Consider the following 22,697-nt stretch of genomic DNA (forward strand, 5'->3'; position numbering starts at 1 on the left):
AAAAACAACCCACCTGTCCACTCAACTTTAAACAAGCCATCCACCTACTCACATAAAACCACCCATCCACCCTGCTTACTTAAAACAAACCATCCACCCACTTAACAACAGTATATAGAGCCACCCATCTACCCTCTTAGACAACTTAAAAAAAACACCCACTAAAACAGGTCACATAAAAGCACCCATCCACCCACTAAACTTCCTTACATAAAATCATCCATTCATTCACTTAACCTAGTTACATAAAACTACCCATCCACCAATGTAACCAAGCAACATAAAACCACCCATCCACCCACTCCACCAATGTGCATAAACCCGACAAGCGACCAACTTAACCATACTACATCCACATATATCTCATACACCTACATACAAACACCTACTTGTATACCTAGCCTATCGACCAATGAAAACTTAACATGCCACTCCCACTTACCAGTGACGTATCACTGTGAGGCTGCCTCTGTGCTCCCTGGAGGATGGGACTTTTCAGGCAGTCTCTTTAGTGGGCGTGGCCGGGCAGACGTTTTCTGTTTTGAGGAATTGTCTTGCTTTCTCCTCCACACCTTGCGTCGGCCACTCTGTGTATCCATGGTAACCTTGAAGGATGCCCTCTCACTCCTCTCCCTCTCAATCACTTCCTGTTTCAGCACCATCATGCCCTGCCTCAGCTCCTTCAGCTTCTTGTCAATGGTGGCCTGGAGCTCTAGACGGGAAGCTTCCACCTTGCGCTGCTTGTTGCTCAGTTCCTGCTTCAGGTCATCCAGCTTCCTCTTGCGAGAACACTCCTGTACCTGCAACAGACAACACAGTGTTTTTACCACAGCAGACAAAAAAGACTCACAGCATCTACACAAGTCATTACTCAATGCACATGCATCAGATGATGTTCCCCATGAACCTTTTAACATGGATTTATGAATCATGAGGAATACAGGGTGTTTAACAATAGTTGATATCTGGTACTGGTAGCAATTTAATGCCATTACTTTCTTCATTGTGATGGTTAGACATAAGACATTTTTATTTGGACACACACAAATGGGACCTAAAAGACAGAAACATCAGTACTGACTTTCTTTGAAGAAGCCCCCTGAATATCTGAAGCTACATCAGCATCAGCAGCAGCAACAGAAGCATCAGCATCAGATCTGGGGACATCCTCCAGACTCATCCTGGCAAAGACCGGAATCAGTTCATTCTGGGATCGGTAGTCTGTCTTCAGCTTGGTGTGGCGGTTCCTCCTTCGGCGAGGAGAAGGCAGACATGGGGAGTCATCGTCTTCTGGAACCAGACTGTTCTCAGCCAGGTGGTCCACGTGACAACTCTTCCTGTTGGAGGGGTGCTGTGAAGGAGAGTCTGTGTCATCCTGGAATGGGGTTACAAAGCCTTTGGATTTGACCCACAAGAACAATAAAATGCAACATGCAGTTGGGAAAATGCAATTTACCCAAAGCTAATGTCAAGTAAGAAATGTTACAATACGGAAAGACTGTAGGAAAACTTACAGATATAGTTACTGTCAGTGTCCTTGAATTAATGAAATACTAACCTTGTCTTCATCATACCAAACCCGGAGACCCCTCTCCTGAAATTTATTTACAAATTGTGAGAAAATACATTACAAGAAAAGGTTTTCCAGAAACATTAGTCAACTGAACTACATCGACTCTACTAGTCTTTACTGAATCTGAGTTCAGAACAAATTCTACCTACAACAGAATTAGGTTTTGCACTAACTAATACCGGAAAGGTGTAGGGCACATTATTCTGAGGTTAGAATTGAAGCTACTGGGATGGTCAAGGACACAATTATTCTGAGGTCACAGCAGCTACTAATGAGTTTCTACCTGTGGGTGCTTAAAGCTGGGCTGGCTGAAGTCTGGGGAGTGAGGGCAGGCAGGAGATTTCTTGACAGGGGAACACTTTTAGATCATGACAGTTTTAGCGTATGATCAATACAGAATAAAAGACATTCCAACAATCTAGTGTACCTAATAATCGAAAATTGCCATCACCAGTGTGTGTCTCTTGGCCTCTCACAATCTCCCAACAAGCATCACTCAATGAATTACCAGTAGAGATTACATGATGCTACATGGCCAAGTTCAGATTTTGGAATAATATTATTTGCCACACTGTCTTGGTCTGCTGGGTTCTACTAATATCAAACCATATCTTAGTATTTTTATTTGGGTAATAATTTGAAAAGTGATTTTTATACCTTCACAGCCTTAGGCTTGTGCTTCTGAGACAGTGATCTCTGGCCTTTCCGAGAGACTTTACACTCTGGGGTAGGGCGGTTGAGGGGGGAAACATGGGGAGGGTCGTGGTGGTTAGACCTCAGGGTCCCAGGAGGACAAGGTCCTGTATTTGTAAGGATGGGAGGTTGTAGGTATCAGGTATCAGGTATTAAGTTGAGAATGTTGCTGCGGGAGGTTTTTATCTTATTATGAAAATCACATTTTAAAATCTGGTAGAGAAGTTGTCACTGGATGGTGGTGGAATGTATACCTTACTTGATTTAATCCCTCAAGACTACTTTGACATACAATTTTCACTGTTTGATTCCTCAATTTAGTTAACATAAATAAGACCCAATCGATCTCTGCATTCAAATCTGAATACCATGATGGACCTATACCCATGGTCTACATCACACTTTCAGTCTACAACTGATGTACTGTACTGTAACACTAAGAGTTACTGACGGATATAATCAACTGGATCCGCGTGAAATAAACATAACAAATCTGCTTCTAAAAACAAATATTCACATATGTTAGTGAACGCTACTGCAGTGTTTATCTTAGCTAATAGGAAATGCGAACACTTTTCATACGTCAACAGAAATGCAAACGATATGTCCCCTATAGACCCGTGACAGCCATACAGGGCCACATGACGTAATTTAAAATATATATCTATATATATTGACATGTGTATCACGTTTGGTCAAGGTTGGTTGGTTAAGTTATCACAAACAGTTTATGATATATGCTTTGGACAACGTATTGCGGAAGCACGGAACTCGTTTCTACTTCGTTGTTGCAACGGATAATTAAAGAATATGTATTTCAGCTGTTTCCAGCGCAAAATGAATCGGAAATACTCCTGTTTAAAAGAGGAATACACACAGTGATATATAACGAGGACCAGATCTATCCAAACCGCAAAAGTAAATTAAGGAAATCATCATTATTTATCATGGTCATATTCCGCAACGGAAAATAGAGAGGATTGTGGTCACAGTTGACGGTCGCAATATTATCCAAAGGTTTTCCCCCGTCATAATATATGCCGAAATCTTCTCTGATTACAGTATAATATACGGTAAGAAAATACAAGCGTTAAGAATAAATATTTACACATGAAAATATTGTTTTATTTCACAGAATAAGTATTTCGGAAGGATATCATGGTTAAATCCCCGAGACGTTTTCACGGTACAGAAACGTCCATACAGAAATTCCGTTGTTGTGAACATGACAAATAAACCGGGATTAGGGAAAGGCAGGGGCTTTTTTGCACATTAGAATGAAAAATGTCCCATTAAACTTTGGAAGTTTGCTATTGATACAAGGGCAGTGGACTATTCAAAATTCAGGAAAACGTTAATAATCCTAAACATGGCCCACTGTCAAAGTTCTCTTTCCTAATCTCTGAAAAAGGAAACATTTACCTCAGCATAACACTTTCAGAACAGCATAACTTCAAGTAAAATTTGGAAAATGTATTAACCTTATTTTCGCCTGGGGGATAATAGAAGCTGTGCATGAATATAGAAGTAAATAAATTGGACATTCGTAATACAAAACGCTGGAAAGTAGCATCAACTATTTTAACGGTTCTGTGTTCGAAAAAACGGTATAAAAAAGGCAACGGCATTCCTAACCTACAAAAACATACCCATCTCTGCGATGCCACTAAATATAATTATGTATTTTGTCAGGAAATAAGCACTAATGTACATCTCGTCTAAATCGGACAAAGTACGAAATAAATTTAGATCGCTATGTCAGGATTCCAAACACAGAGTTCACCTTGTGAAAATACGATAACTGAATTGGTAGATTTCTAAGTTTTCTAAATGTTTTTCTTAAAACTTACCTGAGCCAAGTGTCCGAGACATCAGTGGGGATTCAGCAGACAGGAAGGAATCTGTGGTAAAAGCCAATGCTTTTTCGAGAGCTCTTCGATGTTTCTCTGACGAGATACAGTGAAGAAGAAGACGAGTAGAGTCTGTCACGCAATATATAGGGGAGGAGCGGACGGTCGAGGAAACGATTAGCAACGGTGTGTGCGTAACTAGGGGCAATTCCACTGTCCTCGTGATAGGGGTGTGAGGATGGATCAGTCCAATTTTTAAAATAACAGTCAGCATCGTCCGTTACCTATCGTCTCTTTCCGTAACAGGACTTCATCCGTCACTTTTCGCATATTTCCGTAATAAGCTGGCTTACATGTCGGTAAGAAGCAAGAACAACATTATAGGAATAATATCTGTTATACACGCAGTCATTTTGGATATACATTATGTGACGCATGCTTTAGTTGAGTATCCATCTTCGGTCTTCAGTGCACACACTGTAATTTCAGTCGTTCCACAACCATGGAATCAGTCACATCACTTTTGTCGGCTAACTTGACAGAAAATTAGAAATAATACGAAATCTGCGAATTACAAGGAACCATGCCTTGAAGCAGTGTTCTTAGTTAACGTCGTTAAATACCAAATAATGTTTGGCCATTTCGGGCATGACACCCTTTCATCGGAGAAACGTTCTCTTCAACAAAGCCCTCAAAACTATAACAAAAGTTAGGTTAGGTAGTTCTTGGTTGTAACTTAACTAAACGATTTAGACGGGCGTCAGTGAAAATCATACAGTCTTGTATTGGCAACGTACTATCTCAACGCACACACACAATCTACCTTTTCACCATCAAAGACACTATGAAGTCCTGTATGATATCCAGTTTCCTTCGAGAAAATCTCCGCAAGCGTTAACATTAGTAGCGGCCATTTTGCTTACTCTCACAAGGGACATCACTCCGCCTGTCTTACGAATTTTCACTGAGGATTTTCAGTGTTGACAGCATGAGCTCTTAGGTTCAATTCCAAGATCTTCTGAGTATCGACATTATCTCTACACTTACTTTGTGATTCAAAATGTAAACTTTGTAAGATGTCTTGACATTGAAAAGCGATAATTTATGCCTTACTTTAAACATACAGTCATTGGACATAAGTATTGGTCTCTGTCCATAGACTTACATGTAATTTGGTGCTGTGTCTGTGTCCGCCAAAATGTATCTACCTGGGGAAGGATTGTCAGGTAGACTCAGTTTCAGTATAAGATATGTTGTTTTATGAGCTTCAGCGGGTAAACCATGGCACCAGTCAATATCAAGATTATAAACCAATTGATGACAACGTTGTGATGTGGTTGGGAAGCAGTTCACTAACAACATTACAGAGAAATTCTCATGGATAGGTACATTCATCAGGGTAGATACTTAATGCCAATGTCGCACCGGAAGCAATGTGCACTTACTTTCTATTGTCATCTAAGACTGAAACGAAACCACAACAAAGGTGCTGCCTGTAAGGTTTGACCTGAACACTTACGGGCATAGCTGGACGCGTTCTTGTCAAGTGAACTCACAAATACTTGTATACATTTAATGTTTTGAAGGCATATTTAATATCAGATGCTTTAAAACCTGAAAAACAAATGTTATAGGAGACACAACAGGGGTTAAAACCTGTTCATAGTGTTTGATGCGTGCGGGTTTCACCAACTGAGCCGGCACCGTTATGTCTGCTTCCAACTCATATGTCTGACTTGCATTACAGAGAGTTTTCTGTATGTTTTCCATTTGATTATGTCCACTTATGCCTTATAAGTGAAAATGTTGAAGACGTTCTGTTCTCTATATAGGGAAAGGAATGCGTATAGGGTGACAGTGGGGAAGTGAGAGGATTTCAGTCGGGAAAGAGAAAGTGGGAGTGAGGAAGAGAGAGGCTGACAGTGGGGTAGGAAAATTGTGGAAGAGTGGAAGGGAGAGGTTGGCAGTAGGGAAGGCTAAGTGAAAGGTGGGTGAGGTGAAGGGAAACGATGACAGTGGGGAAGGAAGAGAGAGGAAGTAGGGAAGAGTGGTAGGTTGAGGAAGAGGCGAAAGTTAGATGATGGCAGTGGAAAAGTGAGATAGTGGCAGTGGATGAGAGACTTGGTGCTGGTGGGAAAGGTAGAGGTGGGACAGGGTGGCAGTAGCCATAGCGCAGGGTGGCAGTAGGAAAAGGAGAAGGTAAAAGAAGGGAAGGCAGAGAATGGTTGTGTGGAATGTTGAGGGTAGCAGTGGAAAAAGGAAATGATGACAGTGGGAAGGAAGGCTGTGGCAATGGGGAAGGCAGATTATGATAGTGGGAAGGTAGATGGGGTGGTAGTGGGGAAAGAAGAGGTGGAAGTGGCGAAGGCAGCGTATGACAGAGGGCAAGGGATAATAGCTAATCAAATCCAATGTTATATTGGAAGCAGCCAAATAAAGCTCGTTCGAAGTAGCGTGGGAAGAAGGTGGGAAAGGAGAAGGAAGAGGATGATACAGAGGAAAGGAGAAGATGAAAGTAGGGAAGGGAGAGGGGAAGGACGAGGATAACAATGAGCAAGGGAGAGTGAGTGAGTGAGTTTAGTTTTACACCGCACTCAGTAATATTCCAGCTCTATGGCGAGGGCAAGGGAGAGGGTGGCAGTGGGAAAGAGAAGGTGAGAGAGGAAAAGGTAGAGGGTTACAGTGGGGAAGGGAGAGGGTGAAAGTGGGGAAGCCAGAGGATGACAGTGAGCAAGGGACAGGGTGGCAGTAACCTTGGGAGATGAAAGTGGGGAAGGGAGCGGATGGCAGTGGGGAAAGGAGGACGTTAGAGAGGGGAAGGTAGAGAGTAGTAATAGGGAAGGGAGATGGTGGCAGTAGGGAAAACAGATGATGGAAGTGGGAGAGGTAGACAGTGGCAGTGGGCAAGTGAGAGGGTGGAAGTAGGGAAAGCAGAGTGTGACCGAGGGAAAGGGAGAGGGTGACTTTGTGGAAAAGAAAAGGTGGGAGAGGAAAAGGAAGAGGATGATAGTAGTGAAGACAGACAGCGGCAGTGGGAAAGGAATATGATGACAATGGGCAAGGGAGAGGGTGGCAGTGGGAAAGGAGAGAGACTTATAATTAGTGGGGAGAAGGGAAGGTGGAAGAGGGGCAGGTAGAGGTTTACAGTAGGGAGGAGAGAGGATGAAAGTGGAGAAGCCAGAGGATGACAGTGAGCAAAGGACAGTGTGGCAGTAACCTAGGGAGAGGGTGAAAGTGGGAAAGGGAGCGGGTGGCAATACTGAAAGGAGTAGGTGGGAGAGGGGAAGGAAGGGAGTGGCAGTGGGAAAGAGAGTTGATGGCAATGGGGAAGGCAGATAGTGAAAGTGGGAAAGGTAGATGGTGGCAGTGGGGAAAGGAGAGAGTTCAGTGTGGAAACAGAATATGACAGAAGCAAGGGTGAAGGTGGCAGAGGGGAAAGGAGGGGATGGCATAGCAGAAGGGAGAGGATGGCAGTGGGGAAGGGAGGGGATGGCATAGCAGAAGGTAGAGGGTGGCAGTGGGGAAGGGAGGGGATGGCATAGCAGAAGGGAGAGGATGGCAGTGGGGAAGGGAGGGGATGGCAGTTGGAAAGGTACAGGGTGGCAGTGGGGAAGGGAGGGGATGGCATCGTAGAAGGGAGAGGATGGCAGTGGGGAAGGGAGGGGATGGCATAGCAGAAGGGAGAGGATGGCAGTGGGGAAGGGAGGGGATGGCAGTTGGAAAAGTACAGGGTGGCTGTGGGGAAGGGAGGGGATGGCATAGTAGAAGGGAGAGGATGGAATTGGGGGAGGGAGGGGATGGCAGTGGGGATGGGAGGGGATGCCAGTAGGGAAGGGAAAGGATGCCAGTGAGGAAGGGAGGTGATGCAAGGGAAAGGGTGGCTGTGGACAAAGACGTTATAGACAGTGGGGACGGGAGGAAATTGCAGTGGGGACGGGAGGGAATTGCAGTGCGAAAGTGAAAAGATTCCAGTGGGTTTGCAGAAGAGGGTTTTCCTGTAAGTAGGTTGCAGAAGAAAAAAGGGTGGCAGTGGGAAAGGTAGAGGGTGGCAGTGGGAATGGGAGGGGAGGGTAGTGGGGAAGTGAGGGGATGGCGGTGGGGAAGGAAGAGATAGGAGCGGGGAAGGGAGAGGGTGGCAGTAGGAAAGGCTAAGTGAAAGGTGGGTGAGGTGAAGGGAAACGATGACAGTGGGGAAGGAAGAGAGAGGAAGTAGGGAAGAGTGGTAGGTTGAGGAAGAGGCGAAAGTTAGATGATGGCAGTGGAAAAGTGAGATAGTGGCAGTGGATGAGAGACTTGGTGCTGGTGGGAAAGGTAGAGGTGGGACAGAGTGGCAGTAGCCATAGCGCAGGGTGGCAGTAGGAAAAGGAGAAGGTAAAAGAAGGGAAGGCAGAGAATGGTTGTGTGGAATGTTGAGGGTAGCAGTGGAAAAAGGAAATGATGACAGTGGGAAGGAAGGCTGTGGCAATGGGGAAGGCAGATTATGATAGTGGGAAGGTAGATGGGGTGGTAGTGGGGAAAGAAGAGGTGGAAGTGGCGAAGGCAGCGTATGACAGAGGGCAAGGGATAATAGCTAATCAAATCCAATGTTATATTGGAAGCAGCCAAATAAAGCTCGTTCGAAGCAGCGTGGGAAGAAGGTGGGAAAGGAGAAGGAAGAGGATGATACAGAGGAAAGGAGAAGATGAAAGTAGGGAAGGGAGAGGGGAAGGACGAGGATAACAATGAGCAAGGGAGAGTGAGTGAGTGAGTTTAGTTTTACACCGCACTCAGTAATATTCCAGCTCTATGGCGAGGGCAAGGGAGAGGGTGGCAGTGGGAAAGAGAAGGTGAGAGAGGAAAAGGTAGAGGGTTACAGTGGGGAAGGGAGAGGGTGAAAGTGGGGAAGCCAGAGGATGACAGTGAGCAAGGGACAGGGTGGCAGTAACCTTGGGAGATGAAAGTGGGGAAGGGAGCGGATGGCAGTGGGGAAAGGAGGACGTTAGAGAGGGGAAGGTAGAGAGTAGTAATAGGGAAGGGAGATGGTGGCAGTAGGGAAAACAGATGATGGAAGTGGGAGAGGTAGACAGTGGCAGTGGGCAAGTGAGAGGGTGGAAGTAGGGAAAGCAGAGTGTGACCGAGGGAAAGGGAGAGGGTGACTTTGTGGAAAAGAAAAGGTGGGAGAGGAAAAGGAAGAGGATGATAGTAGTGAAGACAGACAGCGGCAGTGGGAAAGGAATATGATGACAATGGGCAAGGGAGAGGGTGGCAGTGGGAAAGGAGAGAGACTTATAATTAGTGGGGAGAAGGGAAGGTGGAAGAGGGGCAGGTAGAGGTTTACAGTAGGGAGGAGAGAGGATGAAAGTGGAGAAGCCAGAGGATGACAGTGAGCAAAGGACAGTGTGGCAGTAACCTAGGGAGAGGGTGAAAGTGGGAAAGGGAGCGGGTGGCAATACTGAAAGGAGTAGGTGGGAGAGGGGAAGGAAGGGAGTGGCAGTGGGAAAGAGAGTTGATGGCAATGGGGAAGGCAGATAGTGAAAGTGGGAAAGGTAGATGGTGGCAGTGGGGAAAGGAGAGAGTTCAGTGTGGAAACAGAATATGACAGAAGCAAGGGTGAAGGTGGCAGAGGGGAAAGGAGGGGATGGCATAGCAGAAGGGAGAGGATGGCAGTGGGGAAGGGAGGGGATGGCATAGCAGAAGGTAGAGGGTGGCAGTGGGGAAGGGAGGGGATGGCATAGCAGAAGGGAGAGGATGGCAGTGGGGAAGGGAGGGGATGGCAGTTGGAAAGGTACAGGGTGGCAGTGGGGAAGGGAGGGGATGGCATCGTAGAAGGGAGAGGATGGCAGTGGGGAAGGGAGGGGATGGCATAGCAGAAGGGAGAGGATGGCAGTGGGGAAGGGAGGGGATGGCAGTTGGAAAAGTACAGGGTGGCTGTGGGGAAGGGAGGGGATGGCATAGTAGAAGGGAGAGGATGGAATTGGGGGAGGGAGGGGATGGCAGTGGGGATGGGAGGGGATGCCAGTAGGGAAGGGAAAGGATGCCAGTGAGGAAGGGAGGTGATGCAAGGGAAAGGGTGGCTGTGGACAAAGACGTTATAGACAGTGGGGACGGGAGGAAATTGCAGTGGGGACGGGAGGGAATTGCAGTGCGAAAGTGAAAAGATTCCAGTGGGTTTGCAGAAGAGGGTTTTCCTGTAAGTAGGTTGCAGAAGAAAAAAGGGTGGCAGTGGGAAAGGTAGAGGGTGGCAGTGGGAATGGGAGGGGAGGGTAGTGGGGAAGTGAGGGGATGGCGGTGGGGAAGGAAGAGATAGGAGCGGGGAAGGGAGAGGGTGGCAGTAGGAAAGGCTAAGTGAAAGGTGGGTGAGGTGAAGGGAAACGATGACAGTGGGGAAGGAAGAGAGAGGAAGTAGGGAAGAGTGGTAGGTTGAGGAAGAGGCGAAAGTTAGATGATGGCAGTGGAAAAGTGAGATAGTGGCAGTGGATGAGAGACTTGGTGCTGGTGGGAAAGGTAGAGGTGGGACAGAGTGGCAGTAGCCATAGCGCAGGGTGGCAGTAGGAAAAGGAGAAGGTAAAAGAAGGGAAGGCAGAGAATGGTTGTGTGGAATGTTGAGGGTAGCAGTGGAAAAAGGAAATGATGACAGTGGGAAGGAAGGCTGTGGCAATGGGGAAGGCAGATTATGATAGTGGGAAGGTAGATGGGGTGGTAGTGGGGAAAGAAGAGGTGGAAGTGGCGAAGGCAGCGTATGACAGAGGGCAAGGGATAATAGCTAATCAAATCCAATGTTATATTGGAAGCAGCCAAATAAAGCTCGTTCGAAGTAGCGTGGGAAGAAGGTGGGAAAGGAGAAGGAAGAGGATGATACAGAGGAAAGGAGAAGATGAAAGTAGGGAAGGGAGAGGGGAAGGACGAGGATAACAATGAGCAAGGGAGAGTGAGTGAGTGAGTTTAGTTTTACACCGCACTCAGTAATATTCCAGCTCTATGGCGAGGGCAAGGGAGAGGGTGGCAGTGGGAAAGAGAAGGTGAGAGAGGAAAAGGTAGAGGGTTACAGTGGGGAAGGGAGAGGGTGAAAGTGGGGAAGCCAGAGGATGACAGTGAGCAAGGGACAGGGTGGCAGTAACCTTGGGAGATGAAAGTGGGGAAGGGAGCGGATGGCAGTGGGGAAAGGAGGACGTTAGAGAGGGGAAGGTAGAGAGTAGTAATAGGGAAGGGAGATGGTGGCAGTAGGGAAAACAGATGATGGAAGTGGGAGAGGTAGACAGTGGCAGTGGGCAAGTGAGAGGGTGGAAGTAGGGAAAGCAGAGTGTGACCGAGGGAAAGGGAGAGGGTGACTTTGTGGAAAAGAAAAGGTGGGAGAGGAAAAGGAAGAGGATGATAGTAGTGAAGACAGACAGCGGCAGTGGGAAAGGAATATGATGACAATGGGCAAGGGAGAGGGTGGCAGTGGGAAAGGAGAGAGACTTATAATTAGTGGGGAGAAGGGAAGGTGGAAGAGGGGCAGGTAGAGGTTTACAGTAGGGAGGAGAGAGGATGAAAGTGGAGAAGCCAGAGGATGACAGTGAGCAAAGGACAGTGTGGCAGTAACCTAGGGAGAGGGTGAAAGTGGGAAAGGGAGCGGGTGGCAATACTGAAAGGAGTAGGTGGGAGAGGGGAAGGAAGGGAGTGGCAGTGGGAAAGAGAGTTGATGGCAATGGGGAAGGCAGATAGTGAAAGTGGGAAAGGTAGATGGTGGCAGTGGGGAAAGGAGAGAGTTCAGTGTGGAAACAGAATATGACAGAAGCAAGGGTGAAGGTGGCAGAGGGGAAAGGAGGGGATGGCATAGCAGAAGGGAGAGGATGGCAGTGGGGAAGGGAGGGGATGGCATAGCAGAAGGTAGAGGGTGGCAGTGGGGAAGGGAGGGGATGGCATAGCAGAAGGGAGAGGATGGCAGTGGGGAAGGGAGGGGATGGCAGTTGGAAAGGTACAGGGTGGCAGTGGGGAAGGGAGGGGATGGCATCGTAGAAGGGAGAGGATGGCAGTGGGGAAGGGAGGGGATGGCATAGCAGAAGGGAGAGGATGGCAGTGGGGAAGGGAGGGGATGGCAGTTGGAAAAGTACAGGGTGGCTGTGGGGAAGGGAGGGGATGGCATAGTAGAAGGGAGAGGATGGAATTGGGGGAGGGAGGGGATGGCAGTGGGGATGGGAGGGGATGCCAGTAGGGAAGGGAAAGGATGCCAGTGAGGAAGGGAGGTGATGCAAGGGAAAGGGTGGCTGTGGACAAAGACGTTATAGACAGTGGGGACGGGAGGAAATTGCAGTGGGGACGGGAGGGAATTGCAGTGCGAAAGTGAAAAGATTCCAGTGGGTTTGCAGAAGAGGGTTTTCCTGTAAGTAGGTTGCAGAAGAAAAAAGGGTGGCAGTGGGAAAGGTAGAGGGTGGCAGTGGGAATGGGAGGGGAGGGTAGTGGGGAAGTGAGGGGATGGCGGTGGGGAAGGAAGAGATAGGAGCGGGGAAGGGAGAGGGTGGCAGTAGGAAAGGCTAAGTGAAAGGTGGGTGAGGTGAAGGGAAACGATGACAGTGGGGAAGGAAGAGAGAGGAAGTAGGGAAGAGTGGTAGGTTGAGGAAGAGGCGAAAGTTAGATGATGGCAGTGGAAAAGTGAGATAGTGGCAGTGGATGAGAGACTTGGTGCTGGTGGGAAAGGTAGAGGTGGGACAGGGTGGCAGTAGCCATAGCGCAGGGTGGCAGTAGGAAAAGGAGAAGGTAAAAGAAGGGAAGGCAGAGAATGGTTGTGTGGAATGTTGAGGGTAGCAGTGGAAAAAGGAAATGATGACAGTGGGAAGGAAGGCTGTGGCAATGGGGAAGGCAGATTATGATAGTGGGAAGGTAGATGGGGTGGTAGTGGGGAAAGAAGAGGTGGAAGTGGCGAAGGCAGCGTATGACAGAGGGCAAGGGATAATAGCTAATCAAATCCAATGTTATATTGGAAGCAGCCAAATAAAGCTCGTTCGAAGCAGCGTGGGAAGAAGGTGGGAAAGGAGAAGGAAGAGGATGATACAGAGGAAAGGAGAAGATGAAAGTAGGGAAGGGAGAGGGGAAGGACGAGGATAACAATGAGCAAGGGAGAGTGAGTGAGTGAGTTTAGTTTTACACCGCACTCAGTAATATTCCAGCTCTATGGCGAGGGCAAGGGAGAGGGTGGCAGTGGGAAAGAGAAGGTGAGAGAGGAAAAGGTAGAGGGTTACAGTGGGGAAGGGAGAGGGTGAAAGTGGGGAAGCCAGAGGATGACAGTGAGCAAGGGACAGGGTGGCAGTAACCTTGGGAGATGAAAGTGGGGAAGGGAGCGGATGGCAGTGGGGAAAGGAGGACGTTAGAGAGGGGAAGGTAGAGAGTAGTAATAGGGAAGGGAGATGGTGGCAGTAGGGAAAACAGATGATGGAAGTGGGAGAGGTAGACAGTGGCAGTGGGCAAGTGAGAGGGTGGAAGTAGGGAAAGCAGAGTGTGACCGAGGGAAAGGGAGAGGGTGACTTTGTGGAAAAGAAAAGGTGGGAGAGGAAAAGGAAGAGGATGATAGTAGTGAAGACAGACAGCGGCAGTGGGAAAGGAATATGATGACAATGGGCAAGGGAGAGGGTGGCAGTGGGAAAGGAGAGAGACTTATAATTAGTGGGGAGAAGGGAAGGTGGAAGAGGGGCAGGTGAGAGAGGAAAAGGTAGAGGGTTACAGTGGGGAAGGGAGAGGGTGAAAGTGGGGAAGCCAGAGGGGGGGAAGGGAGGAGGGGATGGCATAGCAGAAGGGAGAGGATGGCAGTGGGGAAGGGAGGGGATGGCAGTTGGAAAGGTACAGGGTGGCAGTGGGGAAGGGAGGGGATGGCATGGTAGAAGGGAGAGGATGGCAGTGGAGAATTGAGGGGATGGCATAGCAGAAGGGAGAGGATGGCAGTGGGGAAGGGAGGGGATGGCAGTTGGAAAAGTACAGGGTGGCTGTGGGGAAGGGAGTGGATGGCATAGTAGAAGGGAGAGGATGGAATTGGGGGAGGGAGGGGATGGCAGTGGGGATGGGAGGGGATGCCAGTAGGGAAGGGAAAGGATGCCAGTGAGGAAGGGAGGTGATGCAAGGGAAAGGGTGGCTGTGGACAAAGACGTTATAGACAGTGGGGACGGGAGGGAATTGCAGTGGGGAAGGGAGGGAATTGCACTGCGAAAGTGAAAAGATTCCAGTGGCTTTGCAGAAGAGGGTTTTCCTGTAAGTGGGTTGCAGAGGAAAAAATGGCGGGAATGGCAGTAGGAAAGGTATAGGGTGGCAGTGGGGAAGGGAGGGTATGGCAGTGGGAAAGGGAAAAGGTTGGAGAGGGAAAAAGAGAAAATGGCAGTGGAAAGATAGGGAGTGGGAGAGAAAGGAATGGGGAAGGGAGAGGGTGGCAGTAGGAAAGGTAGAGGGTGGCAGTGGGAATGGGAGGGGAGGGTAGTGGGGAAGTGAAGGGGTGGCAGTGGGAAAGGTAGAGGGTAGCAGTGAGGAAAGGGGAGATAGGAGTGGGGAAGGGAAAGGGTGGGGCTGGGAAAGGTAGAGGGTGACAGTGGGGAAGGGAGGGATAGGAGTGGGGAAGGAAGAGGGTGGCAGTGGGAAAGGTAGATGGTGACAGTGGGGAAGGGAGGGTATGGCAGTGGGAAAGGGAAAAGGTTGGAGAGGGAAAGAGAGAAAATGGTAGTGGAAAAGGTAGACGGAGACAGTGGGGTAAGGGATAGAAGGGATAAGAGTGGGGAAGGCAGAGGATGGCAATGAGGAGGGGAGAGATAGGAGTTTTGAAGGGAGAGGGTGGCAGTGGGTAAGGTAGAGGGTGGCAGTGGGGAAGGAAGAGATAGGAGAGGAGAAGGAAGAGGGTGCCCAACGAGAAGGGAGAAGATGGCAGTGGGGAAGGGAAAAGGTAGGAGACTGAAAGGGAGAGAACGGAAGTGGAGAAGGAAGGTACTGACAGTTTGGAAGGGATGGGTTTGCAGTGGGGAATGGAGAGGGTGGGAATGAGGAAGGGAGGGGATGAAAGGGGGAAAGGGAGGAGATGGTAGCAGGAGAGTGAGGGGATGGCAGTGGGGAAGGGAGAGGGTGGCAGTAGGAAAGGTATAGGGTAGTAGTGAGGAAGGGAGGGTATGGTAGTGGGGAAGGGAGAGGGTGGCAGTGGGAACGGTAGAGGGTAGCAGTGAGGAAGGGAGAGATCGGAGTGGGAAAGGGAGAGGGTGGCAGTGGGAAAGGGAGGGGATGGTAGTGGGGAAGGGAGAGATAGCAGTGGGGAAGGGAGAGATAGGAGTTGGGAAGGTACAGGGTGGCCGTAGGAAACGTAGAGGGTAGCAGTGAGGAAAGGACGGGGTGGCAGTCGCGAAGAGTGGAATCGGAGTAAGGAAGGGTGGGAAAGGGAGGAAATGGTAATAGGGAAGGGAGGGGGTGGCAGTGGGAAAGGTAGAAGGTAGCAGTGAGGAAGGGAGAGATAGGAGTGGGGAAGGAAGAGGTGGCAGTGGGAAAGGTAGAGGGTGGCAGTGGGGAAGGGAGGGTATGGTAGAGGGAAAGGGAAAAGGTTGGAGAGGGAAAGAGAGAAAATGGTAGTGGAAAAGGTAGACAGATACAGTGGGGTAAGGGAAGGGTTGCAGTGTGGAAAGGAGGGGATGAAAGTGGGGAATTGATAGGATAGGAGTTGGGAAGGGAGAAGGTGCTCAACGGGAGGGGAGAGGGTAGCTGTGAGGAAGGGATGGTATGGTAGTGGGGAAGGGAGGGGATGGTATTGGAAAGAGGAAAAGGTAGGAGAGGGAAAGGAAGAGAACGGTAGTGGAGAAGGAAGGTACTGACAGTTTGGAAGGGAGGGGTTTGCAGTGGGGAACGGAGAGAGTGGGAATGAGGAAGGGAGGGGATGAAAGAGGGAAAGAGAGGGGATGGCAGTGTCTAAGGGTGGGAATGCCCAAATGGAAGGGACACCTTGGCAATAGAAAGGGATGGGATGGTAGTGGGGAAGGCAGGGAAATAAATGGGGAAGGGAGAGGATGGCAGTGAGAAAGGTAGAGGTTAGCAGTGAGTGAAGGGAGGGGGTGGCAGTAGGGAAGGGTGGAATCTGAGTAAGCAAGGGAGGGGGTGGCAGTGGGAAAGGGAGGGGATGGTACTGCGGAAGGGAAAGTAGTGAAGGGAGGGGATGATAATGGGGAAGGGAGAGTAAGGCAGTAGGTAGGGGAAATAATGTCAGTTGGGAAGGGAGGTGATGCCAGTGGAGAAGGGAGAGGGTGGGAGTGGGGAATTGAGGGGATGACAGTGGAGAAAGGGAGAGGATGACAGTGAGAAAGGGAGGAGGTGGCAGTTGGAAAGGGAGAGGATAACAGTGGGGAAGAAAGTGACAGTGTGAATAGGAGAAGTTTGCTGTGGGGACATGAAAGGTGGCAATGGGGAAAGGAAAAGGTAGGAGAGGGAACGAGGGAGAATTGAATTAAAAAGGGGAGATGGACACAGTGGCGAAAGGAAGAGGGTTGCAGGGTGGTAAGGAGGGGATGAAAGTGGGGAAGGGAGAGGGTTGCAATAGGAAAGGGAGTGGATGGTATTGGGGTGTGGAGGGGATGAAAGTTGGAAATGGGAAATAGTGGCAGTTTTCTTGGGTGGGGATGGCTGTAGGGAGGGAAGAGGGTGGCAATAGGGAAGAGAATGGAAGAAAGGTGGAAGAGAGGGGATGACAATTGGGAAGGCTAGAGAGCAGATAGCAGTGGAAAAAGAAGGGAATGGCAGTGGGGAAGGAAAGGGAGGGTAATTGGAAGGGATGGGATTACAGTGGAGAAGGAAGGAGGATGAAAGAGGGGAAGGGAGGGGACAAATATAGGGACGGGAGAGGCTAACAATAGGGAAGTGGGCTAGTGACAGTGGGAAAGGGAGAGGATGGCAGTGGAAAAGATAGTGGTACCGGGGAATGAAGTTCGAAAGGAGAGAGGATGCCAGTAGGAAAGGGAGAGGGTGTAAGTGGGGAAGGGAGAGGGTGTTAGCGGAGAAGGGAGAAGATGAAATTGGGGAAGGAAGGGGATGCCAGTGTGGAAGGGAAAGGATGTCAGTTGGGGGGATGGGGATGCCAGCAGAGAAGGGAGAGGGTGGCAGTGGTAAAGGGATAGAATGAAAGTGGGAAATGGAGGGACTGCCAAAAGGGGATCGAGAGGGTGAAAGTGGGGTGGGGTGGGGGATGGTGTGGGTAAGGTAGCAGTGGCATAGGAAGAAGTTGGAGGGAGACAGTGGCGATGTGGAATGTATAGAGTGACAGTGGGAAAGGTAGAGGGTGGGAGGAGAAGGCACAGATTAGCAATTTGAAATGTAGGTTGTGGCAGTGGGAAAGGTAGGGAGGGGGAGGCAGAGAGTAGCAGTGTGGAGAAGAGAAGAGTCTCAGATGTTTGCAATGTGGAAGGGAAAGGATGACAGTGGGGAAGGGGCAAGGAGGCAGTAGGGAAAGGAGGTGTGTGCGGGAGAGGCAGACTGTGCAAGTGAGTGTGGCAGTGGGGAAGGGAGAAGGTGGGAGAGGAGAAGGGAGAGGGTGGCAGTGGGGAAGGGAGAGGATGGCAGTGGAGAAGGGAGAGGATGGCTGTGGGGAAGGGAGGGGATGGCAGTGGGAAAGATAGATGGTAGCAGGGGAGAAGGGAGAGGATGGTAGTGACAGTAAGGAAGAGATAAACTGATCAGGGAATGGAGAGGTTAGCAATAGGGAAGGGAGAGGTTGGCAGTGGGGATGGAGAGAAAGGCAGTAGGGAAGGGAGAGGCTGGCAGTAAGGAAGGGAAAGGGTGGCAGTTTGGAAGGGAGTAGGTGGCAGTGAAAGGAGAGGATGGTAGTATGGAAGAGAGGGTGGTCTTTGGAGAGGGACAGATGTCAGTGGGTATGGAGAGGATGGGCATGGGAAGGGAGAAGATGGCAGTAGGGTAGCGACAGGATGAGAGTGGGGAAGGAGAGTGGGGAAGGGAGAGGATAGGAAAGACAGGATGACAAACAAAAGAGAAAGACTTGGGAAGGGAGGGTTTGGGAGGTTTTTTCACTACATCCAGTCATTATGACTGACAAAATAACTTTCTCAAATGAGTAACATCAGCAAATACTGCTTACTCATATTTCCTACATGATTGTATAAATCGTTAAAGCCATACTCACTCACTCCTAAAGAGGCATGGGAGTCAAATATGTGACTTTATAAATACCCTGGCCAGTTGCATACCTTCACTGTGTAGCCTCCACTGAGGCAATATAATACCTATGTACACGACAGTCAAATATGTGACTTTATAAATACCCTGGCCAGTTGCATACCTTCAGTGTGTACCCTCCACAGAGGCAGTCTGTGCTGACCCTCTACTGGCTATGTACATGGGAGTCAAATATGTGACTTTATAAATACCCTGGCCAGTTGCATACCTTCAGTGTGTACCCTCCACAGGGGCAATATAATACCTATGTACACGACAGTCAAATATGTAACTTTAAAAACACCCTGGCCAGTTGCATACCTTCAGTGTGTACCCTCCACAGAGGCAGTCTGTAGTGACCCTCTACTGGCAATGTACATGGGAGTCAAATATGTAACTTTATAAATACCCTGGCCAGTTGCATACCTTCACTGTGTACCCTCTGTACTAACCTCTACTGGCTATGTACATCACAGTCAAATACACGAGTTAATGAATCCTCTAGGCAGACAGCAAACTTTGAGGGCATAATTCTCACACAAGAAATTAGTGCTAGCAAAGCGCACCGTAGTCAAACAATTGTCTGATGACATTCAAGGTAAATCAATGGCATGTTTTAACGAATCTGATACAAGAAAACAAACACACAGCTTTACGTTTTAGGAAATATTTATTGTAATTGCTTACTGACTGAGTTGAAATATTGAAGGGGTTGAAATGTTAATGGAACATTATATTTGAACAAGAGGACATTGATGAAGAGCAACAGAAGGATTGCCATGCAAAAACTATAGAATCTACATAAAACCATCCATCCACCCAGTTTATCTACTTCAATTAAACCAGTCATGCACTAAACCAGACACCTTAAAACCAGTCATTTTCCCACTTAACAAGATTACATAAAACCTCCCTACTTAACTCCACTACATCAAACCATCCACTCACTTTAGCAAGAAACATAAAAAAAAACACCTATGAACAACTCATTTACCCTACTTATATAAAACAACCCATCCACCCACTTAATATACTTACATAAAACTACCAACCACCCACCCACTCATCCACCTACAAAACCTACTTGCATAAATCCTACTTACATATAACCACCAACCACTAACCCACACTCTTCACTGCGTCACATAAAATCACCTATCCATCCATTTAACCAGACTAGTACATCAAACTAATAACATAAAACACCCATCCACACACTTAACCAGATTACAACATAAAACCATCTTCTTATCCTCATAAAACCATCCATCCACACACTTAGTCTAGTTACACAAAACCATCTATCCACTAAAACCACATAAAACCACCTATCCACACAATTTACCAAGTTACATAAAACTACCCATTCATTCACTTAAAGTACTTTAATAAAGCCACTAATTCACCTACTTAATCAAACAATCAACACACCCACTTATCTACACAACATACAAACACACATTCAACTACTTCATGCACAAAGTTAACATAACCTCCTTAAATCAAACTAACAAGAAGCCAACTTAACCTACTTGCATACAACCACTGATTAACCCACTTAACCAGACTACATACCACTATCCATCCACACAACCTTCTTACATAAACTGAATCATCAGTCCATTTTCCAAGACTACATAAAACCAGACTATACATAACGAATGAACCCCCAACTTATCCTGCATACACAAAACCATCCATGCACAGTACTTACCTAAGTAAACAATTGACCTACTGTATAAGAACATATAATCACCCATCCACCCTCTTAGCCTACATACTTGAAACAACCCATCCACCCACTTACATAAACCAACCCATTCATCCAATTAACCTACTCACATTACACCTACTTACATAAAAACCACCCATCCACCTGTCTAATCTACCAGCATAAAACCATCCGTCCATCCACTTACATAAACCAACCATTTAACCCACTTAACCTACTTATAAAAGCCACCCATCCATCCAATAAACCTTCTTACATAAAACAACCCATCGACCCTACTTACTTAAAACAAACCATCCAGCCACTTGACAAGAGTATATAAAACCACCCATCCTTTCTCTTAGCCCACTTATATAAAACCACCCATCTACAATACTTACTTAAAACAAACCATTCACCTACTCTAGAAGAGTATTTTAAACCACCCTTCCACTATGTTAGCATGCTTATATAACCACCCATCTACCCACTTAAACAGGTTACATAAAACTACCCACTGACCTACTTACATGAAACCACTCATCTACTCTACCAACTTAAAACAAACCATCCACCCACATAATAAGAGTATGTAAAACCATCCATCCATCCCCCCAGTTTAACCAGGTTATATCCATCCTCCAAGGTTAACCTGGTTATATAAAACCAACGATCCTTCCACTAAACTAACTTGCATATAATCACCAATCCACCATACTTACTAAAACAAACCATCCAATCACTCAAGAGTATATGAAACCTTGTATACACCCTCTCAGCCTACTTAAATAAAACCACCCATCCACCCACTTACACAGGCTCAATAAAACCACCATCTGCTAGACCTACTTACATAAAACCACCCATCTATCCACTCAACCTACTTACAAAAAAAATCCACCTGTCCACTCTTCTAACAAGCCATCCACCTACTTACATAAAACCACCCAGCCATCCAATAAACCTCCTTACATAAAACCACCCAGCCACCCTACTTACTTAAAACAAACCATCCATCCACTTAACAAGAGTATATAGAACCACCCATCTACCCTCTTGATGTACTTAAGAAAAACACCCACTTAAACAGATCACATAAAAGCACCCATCCACCCACTAAACTTCCTTACATAAAATCATCCATTCATTCACTTAACCTAGTTACAAAAAACTACCCATCCACCAATGTAACCAGACAAAATAAAACCACCCATCCAACCCACTTAACCAGATACAATAAAACCAATCTTCCACCCACTATACCAATGTGCATAAAGCCGACAAGTGACCAACTTAACCATACTACATCCACATATATCTCATACACCTACATACAAACACCTACTTGTATACCTAGCCTATCGACCAATGAAAACTTAACATGCCACTCCCACTTACCAGTGACGTGTCACTGTGAGGCTGCCTCTGTGCTCCCTGGAGGATGGGACTTTTCAGGCAGTCTCTTTAGTGGGCGTGGCCGGCCAGACGTTTTCTGTGTTGAGGAATTGCCTTGCTTTCTCCTCCACACCTTGCGTCGGCCACTCTGTGTATCCATGGTAACCTTGAAGGATGCCCTCTCATTCCTCTCCCTCTCAATCACTTCCTGTTTCACCATCATCATGCCCTGCCTCAGCTCCTTCAGCTTCTTGTCAATGGTGGCCTGGAGCTCTAGACGGGAAGCTTCCACCTTGCGCTGCTTGTTGCTCAGTTCCTGCTTCAGATCATCCAGCTTCCTCTTGCGAGAACACTCCTGTACCTGCAACAGACAACACAGTGTTTTTATCACAACTGACAAAAAAGACTCACAGCACCTACACAAGTCATTACTCAATCCACATGCATCAGATGATGTTCCCCAAGAACCTTTTAACATGGATTTATGAATCATGAGGAATACAGGGTGTTTAACAATAGTTGATATCTGGTACTGGTAGCAATTTAATGCCATTACTTTCTTCATTGATGATTAGACATAAGACATTTGTATTTGGACACACACAAATGGGACATAAAAGACAGAAACATCAGTACTGACTTTCTTTGAAGAAGCCCCCTGAATATCTGAAGCTACATCAGCAGCAGCAACAGAAGCATCAACATCAGATCTGGGGACATTCTCCAGACTCATCCTGGCAAACACTGGAATCAGTTCATTCTGGGATCGGTAGTCTGTCTTCAGCTTGGTGTGGCGGTTCCTCCTTCGGTGAGGAGAAGGCAGACATGGAGAGTCATCGTCTTCTGGAACCAGACTGTTCTCAGCCAGGTGGTCCACGTGACAACTCTTCCTGTTGGAGGGATGCTGTGAAGGAGAGTCTGTGTCTTCCTGGAATGGAAAGAATGAGGGTACAAAGCCATTTGACCCACAAGAACAATAAAATGCAACATGCAGTTGGGAAAATGCAATTTACCCAAAGCTAATGTCAAGTAAGAAATGTTACAATACAGAAAGACTGTAGGAAAACTTACAGATATAGTTACTGTCAGTGTCCTTGAATTAATGAAATACTAACCTTGTCTTCATCATACCAAACCCGGAGACCCCTCTCCTGAAATTTATTTACAAATTGTGAGAAAATACATGACAAGAAAATGTTTTCCAGAAACATTATTCCCCTGAACTACATTGACTCTACTAGTCTTTACAGAATCTGAGTTCAGAACAAATTTTACCTACAACAGGATTAGGTTTTGCACTAACTAATACTGGAAAGGTGTAGGGCACATTATTCTGAGGTCAGAA

The 22,697-nt window shown here is 47.5% G+C and overlaps 2 protein-coding genes across 2 annotated transcripts; both read right to left on the minus strand.

Annotated features, from left to right (window-relative positions):
- Positions 1-452: 452 nt before the first annotated feature.
- Positions 453-1,180, minus strand: LOC137264825 (uncharacterized). Its single transcript, XM_067800158.1, has 2 exons — positions 1,082-1,180; positions 453-800 (listed from the first exon to the last, which is right to left on the minus strand). Exons 1-2 carry the CDS (start codon positions 1,178-1,180, stop codon positions 453-455), a joined length of 447 nt encoding a protein of 148 aa, XP_067656259.1.
- Positions 1,181-21,365: 20,185 nt separating this feature from the next.
- On the minus strand, positions 21,366-22,085 carry LOC137264864 (uncharacterized). Its single transcript, XM_067800208.1, has 2 exons — positions 21,993-22,085; positions 21,366-21,713 (listed from the first exon to the last, which is right to left on the minus strand). The coding sequence occupies exons 1-2, from the start codon at positions 22,083-22,085 to the stop codon at positions 21,366-21,368; spliced, it is 441 nt and encodes a 146-aa protein (XP_067656309.1).
- Between the last annotated feature and the right edge of the window lie 612 nt (positions 22,086-22,697).

The sequence above is a fragment of the Haliotis asinina genome, chromosome 15, assembly GCF_037392515.1.
Source record: "Haliotis asinina isolate JCU_RB_2024 chromosome 15, JCU_Hal_asi_v2, whole genome shotgun sequence".
Taxonomy (NCBI): Eukaryota; Metazoa; Mollusca; class Gastropoda; order Lepetellida; family Haliotidae; genus Haliotis; species Haliotis asinina.

Coding starts and splice junctions, on each gene's coding strand:
- LOC137264825 (XM_067800158.1), bottom strand. CDS start 1,180: ATGAGTCTGGAGGATGTCCCCAGATCTGATGCTGATGCTTCTGTTGCT. Junction 801..1,081: donor AGGGGGCTTCTTCAAAGAAA/GTCAGTACTGAT, acceptor TGTCTGTTGCAG/GTACAGGAGTGTTCTCGCAA.
- LOC137264864 (XM_067800208.1), bottom strand. CDS start 22,085: ATGAGTCTGGAGAATGTCCCCAGATCTGATGTTGATGCTTCTGTTGCT. Junction 21,714..21,992: donor AGGGGGCTTCTTCAAAGAAA/GTCAGTACTGAT, acceptor TGTCTGTTGCAG/GTACAGGAGTGTTCTCGCAA.